General features: G+C 46.4%; 1 protein-coding gene across 1 annotated transcript; it reads right to left on the minus strand.

Annotated features, from left to right (window-relative positions):
• Positions 1-5,098: 5,098 nt before the first annotated feature.
• Positions 5,099-7,160, minus strand: LOC100274729 (uncharacterized). The gene is given in 3 exon segments (NM_001149027.2): positions 5,099-5,858; positions 6,398-6,888; positions 7,004-7,160. Coding segments are annotated over 3 exon segments (1,146 nt in total). The 5' UTR covers positions 7,062-7,160; the 3' UTR covers positions 5,099-5,261.
• Between the last annotated feature and the right edge of the window lie 4,440 nt (positions 7,161-11,600).

An 11,600-nucleotide genomic window follows, 5' to 3' on the forward strand; every position in this document is an offset into this window, starting at 1 on the left:
AGACGTGCACGTCGACGCCAGGTTCGGCGCGCGTCCGTCGCTCTCGGGCCACCTTCCGTCGGGATGCCTCATCGCCGACATGCCCGACGGCTCCTCCAAGGTGACCTGGGTCGAGCTGGAGATCGAGGATAGGGTTTCCATCCACCTGCTCTGGTCCGGCCAGGACCGCGACGTGTCCGGCACCTTCGACGTCGACGTCACGGCGGAATTCCTCCACGCGCAGGAGCTGGACATCATGTGCAGGGCGCACCAGGTGGTGGAGGACGGATACGAGTACTTCCTCGACCGCCCGTTCGTCCCCTTCTTCTCTGCTCCCAACTACCGCCAGCTCGGCTGCTCCTTCACCATCTTCAAGTCCAAGACGGATAGCAGCAGCAACTCGCCCCTTGGGTGTTCGACCAAATGTCCCAGCCAGATTGGGGGTCAAGGAGATGTCTGGGGTTCATTGCCAGTTACTCTAGCTGCTTGCGGTCACTATGTGATGGTTGTGATGGTAATGGAGCCCTGCGCACAAGGGAAGCTCTTCGATCGCATCATTGGCAAGGGTTACTACACGGAGCGTGTTACTGCTATATCCTATAGAGCAGCTGTGAATGTTCAGCAACGATTCTTGTGGGATCCAGGTGTCGTGGTGCGCAGCGGAAGCGTGGTGGCGTTTGGCAGCAAACTACGACACACATGTGTAGACGGCCGGACCAACATCATCAAGGCCAATGCCATGGCCAAGGCCGCGCTCCACAATCAGAGTTGTTGCTCGGCCACTTCCGGGATGTCGAGGAGTGCAAAGGACAGGGCCTTTGGCTTGTTGGGTGATGGGGAGGAGCTTGGCCGGAGGAAGGCCAGCACGTTCCAGGAGAGCTCCAGGAATTTATTTATGCAGTACCGACCCATATCTTTCTCCGAGCTTGTGAGGCATGGTGTTATTGCTCAGTCCCTCTCGGGTGCTGTTTTGAAAGGGAAGCTTGCTCCTATCTACCTCTTCCATGGTCAGCACGACGTGGGCAAGACGTCCACGGCTAGAACGTTTGCAGCAGCGCTGAATTGATGTTCCCCAGGCAGGAACCAGCCTTGTGGGCGCTGTGACGAGTGCATGGCCATATTATCGGAAGCAGCAACAATATAGAAGAGATTGATGCTTCGACCTTTCTCAGGAATGTCTGTGGAGTCCCTGCCTCTTCACACTTCAAGGTTCTGATCGTTGATGATTGCCAGCACATGGATAAGGAAGGATGGCACGCTATCTACAATAGCCTTGAAGGGATTCCTGAGAGCACAATCTTTGTTATGATCACATCTGATATTGAAAAGCTACCAAGCAATTCCATAGAGTGGTACTTTATTGTCTTTGTTGACATTGGTGACATTGACAAAGCTGTTGAAGAGGCCATGTTTGGGATCTTCGCGGATGCTGGTCAAGTCTGCAGTGCTACTTCTTGTCTACTGCTGCATGAGAAAATTGCAAAACAATTTTTGGATAGATTGGTTGGATGGGCAAAGATTATAAAAGTCTCAGATCCATTGGAGGAAGGCTGTCGAGTGGATTCAGTTGTTAGTGACAGACAATACGAAAAGATAAAGAAGTTCATCTCGACCACAGGAAGTGAAGGTGCCACAAATCTATATGAGCGCATTTCAAGGGCTCTTCACTCGGACTCGGGTATTATTTGGATAAATTGCTTGCACTTGCAATGGGACCCCGGTGGAATTGATGCCATGTATCGGCTTGGGGCAAGCCGAATTTTAAGAAGGGGAGAATGTTAGGGAATGTGAGCCCAAACGGCCCATGCCGGCCCATATTACTAAGAGACGCTACAAAGGAGCATGGCGGACAGGAGAATGGGGTATCGAATATTCAGAGTGCTGCTGTTCATCTTCCTTCTCGAGTTATCTCTTCTATGTATCCTCTACCTTCCCCTCTAGGTTCTTCTAGTCCCTTCTAGAGTGGCTTCGGCATTCTTCTGCTATCCTTAATCTTCGTGCTGTTCTTCCTTCCCAAACTATAATTCTCTGTAATCGCTATTGTGAGTTGAATCAATACATACTGATAGTGTGAGTTGTTAACACCGAGGTTCTCGGCGGCAGATGAGGGGTTCGGTTGCGGGGTGTTGAAGATCTATGGTGCCTGGCTACACACGCCGTGGGGTGGGGAAGAAGAATCTGGACCGAGGGACCCACCTGGCAGCAGAGGAAAGTCACGGGCGCGTGCGAGGCATCTGGTCGGGTGGGCCCGTGCGGCAGACGCTGCCTGATTCACGCACACGACGGCGTGGGGCACTGGAACTCTGGCCCCACCGGTCGGCGAGCCATGATGCAACGGCAGAGCGGGAGGAGCATTGGGCTGGAGGAACCACATGTGGGCCGAGCCAAGGATTCCAGCCCATGTGAAGGGACTTGTTCTTCTTATATTTTTTTATTTCTTTTGTAATTCAATTTTCAGTTTAAATTTCAATTTCTTTTACTTTCAAATCTGAATTGGAGTTTCAAACTACAATCAAATGCACAGGAAAACTCCAGCGTGGAATGCACATACTTATCCACTAATTTATTTACTATCTTGTTTGAGCAAATCGATGTATGCACTCCAAATTAAGTACTTTGAAAAAAATGATTCCTAGTGTATAACCTTGGTTAAAACACTTCATATACCTATATATATTTCAACAAATAGAGACATATTTTATTTAGTGATCCTTTTATTTTATTTTCATCTTGTTTTAGGAGTAACTTCCAAGGTATGATCATCAAAAGGTATTTTACTTGAGATCTTTTGGTAATTCACCTACCTTTCCCAAAATAGGATTTGAGGTGTTAAAAAACCTAATGGACGACTATGAACTCTGGGGAATCTTTATCAAAGCTATGTAGTGAGACCCTGCTAGTTCACCTTGGAAGTGATCAATGGGGAGTGATGATCCCTGAGTAGAACGAGAATGACTCATGGATAAAATGTGCGACCTTTATAGAAGAATGGAATTGATATATCAGTCGTGCTCACGGTTAAGAGCGGCCTTGGGAGCTCCTTTGATTAGAGATACAGATGGTTCGAGATACTATGGTTCTATTTATGGATTTGGTTATGATGATGGTAATGATGCTCCTCGGTGAGGAAATGATTCACGGGTTAGTTATTGCTAAAACTTGGCTTCTACTAATAATAAATAGGAAAAATTCCTGGTATGCCATTAGATTTTATACTCATTCCATGTGTTTCCTATGCATTGTGGCTTTCGCCGCGGCGACTCTAGGAACCTCAATGTGTCTCTACACCCTCTTCGCTTCGTCCAGCACAACCTCGTCGCCAGCATCATCGGCTCGTCCTCGACTACATCCTCTACTCCGCTCTAACAACCGTGCGTTGCGCCTCCCGTCGTGCTACCCACAACCAGTGGCGGACCCAGAAATTGGTCAAGACTCGGGCCGAAGTGACCATAAACTCTAATAGTAGCATATAAAGAAAAATTATACGACGAAACAACGTTGTTATAGATATTAAAGATGACATACAAGTTATGATGTAGCTTGTTCCAAATGTATCATGTCAACATCAACATCAGTGCTTCTTGCTCCAGAACCTTGAAGGAAACCATATTAAGAACGCGACTTGAAAGGTAATGTTGAATAAATTGAATAATATTAGTAATTGGTACATACCACTAGTACGAGGTAGATTCACCCTGCGGGTTCTTATGCCTTGAAAATAATCCAATATCTTTGCATCCTCAATGCCTGTAAATATCTCTCTCTCAATATAACACACCATACGATGGTTAAGCCATTCATCTTCTGTCTTATTCCGCAACTCAGTTTTAATGATATTCATAGATGAGAAAGCTCTCTCTACAGAGGCTCAATCTCAAACTTAATTTCTAGCCATGTGATCTTGTTTATTTGGTCGCAACTTTTTGATCTTTTATTTGGTGATTATGGTATTAGATGGCTGTATGGAATATCTTGTTTCGTACTCCCTCCGATCTTTTTTATTTGACGTTTGCTAGTGTAAAATTAAACTATCATGCGTCAAATAAAAGAAAATGGAGGTAGTAGTTTCTAAGCACTATGGCTTGTATTTTTTTGCCTTTTCGGTTTAGAATCATTTGCTAGCTTGGGATTTTTTTTGCTTATCCTAACTCGATGATTTGCTCTCTAGTCTCTCCCTCCCTCCATCTCTCTAGACTAGCAGGAGCCTAGCATGTGCTGCCTGAGGCCTTGCTACTAGTCTAATATGTAAATCTGCAGGACACATGTAGGTGGTCGTAGCCTGCTCTTGCGAGCATGTTTGTTATCCTGTGCTTGCGAAGCTTGCACTGTGTCAGATGGATATACATACATATAACTATGACTCAGCGAGGCCAGAGGGCAGACCGGCAGAGGCGGCGCGGCAACAGATGCAGGCTTGCAGCTCTTCAGCCAGACTCGGACATGAGCTCTTCTAAAAATGTTTTGGACGTGCGCCTCGGGTCGTGGCCCAGGCCCCATAGGCCTGGGTCCGCCCCTGCCCACAACCGTCGCGGAGGCCTTCTCTGATGGTCCCTTGAGGTTGGGGCCCATACCTGATGGTCTCTGATAGTCCAGTACTCCACCGACATGTGCGTATTCACAGCGCGTTTCTAGGCTTGGCAAACCTGGCTGCTTGATGTGTCGCCCTCGGCATCGACACTCTCATCTGCCTCGACGTATCACGCCTTCGTCTATAGAGTTTTTTAGTGCCACCGTCACCACAACGTCCTCTAGTGCGTTGCGGGCCTTCCCGCGTGCCGCACCAGCCCGCGACTTGTGCAGCTTGTCTTCTCCGACGTCCTTGACAGATTCCTTGACCATACCCTCACCACAGCACTTCGACAACGGCTCCGCGTCCTCGTCCTTTGCGTTATATAAACAGTCAGCTTAAGAAATATAGGGACATTTTTTTATGTCGACCCTCAGTAGGCCAGGTCGTTCCGCAAAATAAAAAAAATCAAAAAAATCGTCAACATTCCTGAGTCCCAGAGGTTTAGGGTTGTAGAAATCGTTTGGCGCTAGAAGAAAATTTGAAGGTACAAAAAAAATCAGAAACATGAGAGTTCCCACATAGCACACAGCACATAAAAGACTTGCCATGTAATCGAATGCCACAAAATTTTTGATTTTCAGAAAAGTTGGATTATTTCTCTTAAGAACGGAGACATGAATCAACGTACAGAACTGGACTCAGAGCCCCGCAAAAGAATTTTGGCTGGTGTCAGCGAAAGACAACCAACCACTTGACAACACAACTGAGATTCTTATTCGTCGGCATCCTCGTCGTGGAAGCGCAGGTGCCTCCCCTCCGGCACCAGCAGGCCCCTGAGCATCAATGCGCGAAGCTCCGCCGTCGCCTCAGCTGCATCCGCCTCCTCCACCCGCTCGATCTCGTCGTCACTGTTGTAGATGAACCTGGTGTGCTTCCCCTCGAACTGCGGCAGCACGGTCTTCTTCTTCTCCTCCTCCTCCAACACGGTCATCCTGCTCATCTCCTCGCACAGATCATCGTAGCAGTCGTCATCGCTGTCTTCGTCCCAGTCCTCCTCCTCCTCCTCCTCCTCTTCGTCAGTGTACTCTGCTGCCAGCTCCTCCACGCCCAGCTCTTCTTCGTCGCCCTTCTCAGAGCTGGCATGGACCTGAATGGACCAGGCAGAGGAGCTGTCGTCCTCAGGTGATGATGACTTGTCCACGTAGCTGCCGGTGCTGCTCTCCTGGAGGGAGAAGGTTGACGAGACGGCTGATCCACTGGACTCTTCACATTTCTCAGGGGAGTCATCGAACACCAGCGCACGGTTCAGCTGGCAGTCCCCGAGCTTCTCCTCTGCCTGATGAGGTGGAGGTAGGGAAGCTGCAATGACCTGCACAATAAGGGGAGCAGCAGGAAGACACCTTACGACAAAGTGCTACGCCTCTAAAACATCTAGGCTGAATTCCAGGTTAGATGATACGAGTAGAAATCTAATTTGCAGTTCTGAAAGAGCTGGGATGCCATTGACATTTGAGTAGGGGCTAACAGTGCAACATGAAAACATTCAGAAAATTCATCATATATCAAGATTATACTGCTTACAGTTACTCGCCTTAATTAATTTTAGTTCAGGGAAAAATAGGAACCCATTACCACCCCTACATACAACAGGTCATGCAGAATTGCATCTAATCTCATGGACGTGCACAAATAAGGTTAACGAATGAAGATACTAGATGAATTGGACAAATGGTAGGTACTTCGGCATAAGGTTGACTATATGCGTTCCCTGACTGAAATTGGAACAGAAACATTGGATCAAGTTCTACCTACCATGCACATGCCGAGTTGCAGAGTATTGCTCCTCGGGAAGTTGGAAGATTTCATACAAGGGGGGTTCAATAAGTGCAGAATCGACAGTTACATTACCTGAAGCTTAGGAATCAGCAGTTCCTCTTCGTCTAGGACGCAGGGCACGACCGTAGCGCCATCAAGCAGGAGGAGACCTTCCCTGGGAGTGGGGACGGGCTCGATCTGCGGCGTGTTGGCTGGCGTCGGCGCAAGAAGCTGGGCCGGCGACCTGGATACACCGAGCAGCGCCTGGATGCGCGCGGGCCTGACGATGGCCGCGGCGGCGCAGCCCTGCTCCTCTTCGACCTTGTGGAGGAGCGCCTTGACCTGGCCGCGCAGGAGCGCCTCCCCGGAGCCGGGCGTGCGACGCGGGGCCCTGCGGCGGGTCTTGGCGGCGGTGGAGGCGGGGGTGGTATCGGTGGCGTGGAGGGCGCCCGCCGCGAGCCCGACGATGGGGGAGTCGTTGGTGATGTCGTGCAGGGCGGCGCGAGGCTGGGTCTCCCCAGCGGCGGCGTTCTTGGCGCGGGAGAAGAGGGCGGCGGAGTCCGGCCCGGCGGCGGCGCTCTTCTCTGCGGAGAACCGAAGGTGGGCGTCGTCAGGAAACACATCCAACAACGCGTCGAGACTGCAGAAGCGATCCAAAGATCAAGAAACAGAGAGTCAAGGTGGGAGAAGAGGACTCACGGGCAGATGCGGCGGCGAGCGAGCGGGTGATCCTCCTGGAAGACAGCGGCGTCTCCATCGGTGAATACTTCCTCGGCGAGGTGGGTGAGAAGGGCGCGTCGCTGGCGAAGCGGAGGCTCGAGGAAAGAGACGACGTGAATGGGAGCGGGAGGGAAGGGGAAGCGTGTGCTGGAGACGGCGGCGGAGGAGCGCGTTGGGTGGCAGTTTTAAAGTGTTGGAATTTTGGCAGGACAACGGTAATATGACCGTTGTCTTGGCGAACGGACGAGGAGACGGCGAAGACGGAACGGCGCTGCTCGCCGCTCGCCCCTCTTCTTCCGTACTAGCCGTTGCGTGGTTTGTTGCTGCTGGTGTGCAAGGCCCCTTTTGTGTGGTGTGAAAGGCCCTTTTGTGGCACTAAATGTAGATAGATCAAATAGAGAAGGCCCATGTAAATTCAGAGGACCGCGATTGTGCGTGCGCCTGTGCTAGCTTTTTTTCCACCTCTTTGATAGGTGCAAGAATACCGTTTTTTCAAGGGATTTCAATTTTTCCAAGAAAAAATAAACTAATTTCCCTTGGGAAAATAAAAATCCCTAGGAAAAACGATATTTCCAAACTAGGCCTTATGTGTATATTTATACTAGGAAAATGTTCGTACATTGTTACGGTTTTTATTACTGTTTAAGTACGTTACTACAGTTTTCATTTATACTTAAGTATAGAATATGTTGGTCTCTTGTTCTTAAATATTGTGAATCAAGAACAAGGCAACACAATTGTTAAAGATTAGAGATCTTCGTCCTCCGAGTCATCATCTCCTTTCGGATTTGATGATCTTCAGACGATCACTTGCAAGAATAATGATTCATAAAGATGATAAACATTATCCATTTGTGTCTCAATCATATATTTATTTCATGATAAACATATGAGTAAGATTCATATTACATTGATACCTTCGTCTTGTTCGAAGGTGTTGACGCGAGAGCGATTACAATCCAGCGTGAACAGTACGGGGGTACTGTTCACCTATTTATAGGCACGGAACGCAGCCCGGATAAAAATACATTTATGACATTAACATTCGTTCATAATTGTAACATAAATCATTAGGGACTAGCTATTCTTTTCCTTTTCGGCTCAGCATCATGCTTGATCTTCGACACCACTTTAAACCGATGATGTTACTCTTCGGCTATAGCTTCGACGTTCATTGTTGTTATTTTCGGGCTATATCTTCGTCTTAAAGACCTTTGACGGAGGAGAAAGCTCCCATCACGAACCTTAGATTGTGACGAAGCTCCTGTAATAGTCAACATTATGCTAGAAGCAAATGGTTAGTCGTGTTTATGAGGACCTTTATAAGAGGAAGGCCCCCAACAGTAGCCCCTCGCAGTATTAGTTTGTTTCTTCGTAGCAAATTCAAACTGCGATATGAACAAATTCAGACTGCGACATGAACGAAGGCCTTTAGCCGAAGGTCCGAAAAAACACCTTCCTTTCGCTAGAATAGCGAATTGTTCTGAATCGTGGGACCCATCGCTCAGTGGTGCTTTGTATATATATATATATATATATATATATATATATATATATATATATATATATATATATATATATATATATATATATATATATATATATATAAAGGCTTGCGCTATGAATATTTTTCGTGCCATCTAGCTTTTGTGTTGTGATTGTCATTTTAGCTTTCGTCTTTTGTTAGAGCAACTGTTCTTTGAGCTTCGGCTTTTGTTGTGATCAACATCGAAATGGCCGAAAATAAGAAGACTGTAGACCCCATGCTTGCTGGTTTTTACGAAGCTATGGAAAGAACCAACGTTGAAAAAATCACTAATGAAATGTTGGCTGGGCTGTCTAGGGATTCCAGCGATAGTGAGAGTTTCGATGTGGAGAGTGATAATGAAGATGCTGAAGATCGACCATAGAGGCCAAGTCATGTTATTTTTGGAAAGTCCACTGTTAAGCAAGGACAGATTGAAGCGATGAAGGGGAAATATTTCCATGACATATCTATTGTGAGGGCTAGAGGAGAGAGTATCGTTCCTCTTCCTAAGGCAAACAAAGTAGTGGTTTTTAAGAGTTTTATGAAGGCTGGGCTTCGTTTTCCCTTACACAAGATGCTGGTTGAAGTATTGAAGACATTTGAGATATACCTTCATCAGCTTACTCCTGAAGCTTTAATTAAAGTGGGGGTTTTTATTTGGGCCATGAGAAGCCAAGGGCTGGAGCTAGATGCTAAATGTTTCTGCAACATTCATGAATTATCTTGCCAGACAAAAGCAACTGGGAAGGACCAATATCATAACAACTTCGGGTGCTACAGCTTTGTGCCCTGCTCTGATGCGAGGTATCCCGTGTCGGCATTCCAAAAGAAGTGGCCGGGCTCTTGGATGAAACAATGGTTGTATGTGAAGAATGATCTGAGTGAGAGGGAAGATTGGAGGGCATTATCCAACTCCCATACGGTCGCGCTTCGGCATCAGGAGGCCATCCATTGCAATTGGGAATAAAGTGCAAGCATGTTTGATGGCTTTTAACACTGTGTGCACCTACATTGGTACCAGGGATTTGGTACGGGAACATATTGCTTATAAAGTGTGGCCACTGGTGAATGACTGGGAAATGCCGAAGGCGACTACTGCCGGCTCCAGCGAAGGTGGTCTGGTTTACTTAAGATACACCTATCGTTATAGAAGTCAATTTGACGAGCCGAATGATGATTGGCTTGAGGCTGTTGATGCCACCAGCAATGAGCTGTTGGGAGCTTATTCAAAGGTGTCACACCCGGTTTTAAAGGTAAACCGAATGTGAACCATGTACGTGCCAGGATCAGAACTCATGTACACAACGATTACATAATTGGACATCATCACACAATACTTGAATTAAATAACGAAAAGGTACTTAATTACATCAAGATGTCCGAGACATCCACAAAGTCTAATACATATCCATAGGGTTCAACAATATTATCAAAGTGCGAAGTAACGAAACATAGAAGATAAGCCTACACAGGCAGCTGACTGGGGGTTTGCCACTAAAGTAAACTAGAACTCGTCGTAGTCCTGGAACTCCTCAAAGTCATCCATGTTGCCAGCTTCACCTCCTGAGCACTAAGTATAGTGGGGACAACCTGGGGTGGGTGGTTTGTAAAGCAAGGGTGAGTACACATCAACGTACTCAGCAAATGTCCTGTTTGGCTAAAGTGGACTAGCTGTATGTGGAGTTAAGGTTAAGCAGTTGCTTTTAGTTGGTCAAGTTTTATCACTATAAGTAGAGTCAAATACTACTAATAACTCAGTTATTACCCAACAGTACTCCCTCTAAGAGGAAATACCAGGGATCAGAATTATAATCACCATTGCTAATCATCATCATAAAAGTAACCAAAGTTCTTCTAATCGAAGAGGATCTCAAGGCTGCTCATAGCCGTGAGCATGACTGATATACCAGTTTCTAACACTCTGCAGAGGTCGCACACTTTACCCACAAGCCGTGATTCCCATTCTGCCTGGGGTTCTAGCCTCCCCATTAATCACTACCAAGGTGACCTAGCAGGGTCTCACTACGTAGCCTTTACAAAGATTTCTCAGAGGTTATAGTCGCCCGTTAGGTTTCTCCAATTTGATAAACACAGTACATCTCCCCAAAGGAAGGGTGACTAACAAAATCAAATCAAAGAACCTCTGCAACCAGCCTCGGTAGAGCAAGTACTGTGCCTGGACCCCATTGACGGCCCTACGACGAAGCCAACTACTCCTCTGGTTCCTCTAATTAATCAGCTAAGGGCGTCCCATTCCACCCTCATGGTTACACTGTTATCCCGAGTTGTCACTCCCCAAACAGGTCCTTATGGAGAGGTACTCAGGAAACAGCCCGAGCCCACTAAAGTAATCACAATAACCTCATCGGGATAACATCATAGTATCATAAAAGATCACATCATGTTCATTGATTAAGTTAAAGCAATAGCATAAGCTAACCATGATTAACCCAAAAAGGTAAACAAGGGTAAGGTAAATACAGACTAGTCAAACCTTAAGTTTCAATAATGTAATGCGGGACTGTGAATTATAAAGTAAAGTAGGACATGATAGGTCTGAGGACACTTGCCTTCACCAGGTTGTTGCTCAGAGGGATCTTCGGCAACACACTCAGGAACCACGAGATGCTCGTTGTCTAAGTAAAGCGAGCATACATTCAATACATTTGGAAGGTAAAAATGAACATCACATCAAACATGTACAAACATTGGCACACAACTCAAAAAATGTATAGTATTAATTACAGGGGAATGAGGCCAAGTTATAAAATGGACTAATCCTAATTGGGGATTAATTACTCTCTAGGTGTTGGGACATAGCCCAAAAAGGTAAAGTAATAATTAAACAATTAAAAGATTAAATTATAAGATGAACTACTCTCATTTAGGAATTTGATTATCCTTTAAATGTTATCCATAATTACATACCTAATTCTATTTATGTCATTAAGACCTAAAGGTTAAACCAAAAATGAATTCATGTAATGCATGACACTAATCTCACAAGATTAAATATATTTTAACTCCTAGGGCTTTCATTTTATTTAT

The sequence above is a fragment of the Zea mays genome, chromosome 5, assembly GCF_902167145.1.
Source record: "Zea mays cultivar B73 chromosome 5, Zm-B73-REFERENCE-NAM-5.0, whole genome shotgun sequence".
In the NCBI taxonomy this organism is placed as follows: domain Eukaryota; kingdom Viridiplantae; phylum Streptophyta; class Magnoliopsida; order Poales; family Poaceae; genus Zea; species Zea mays.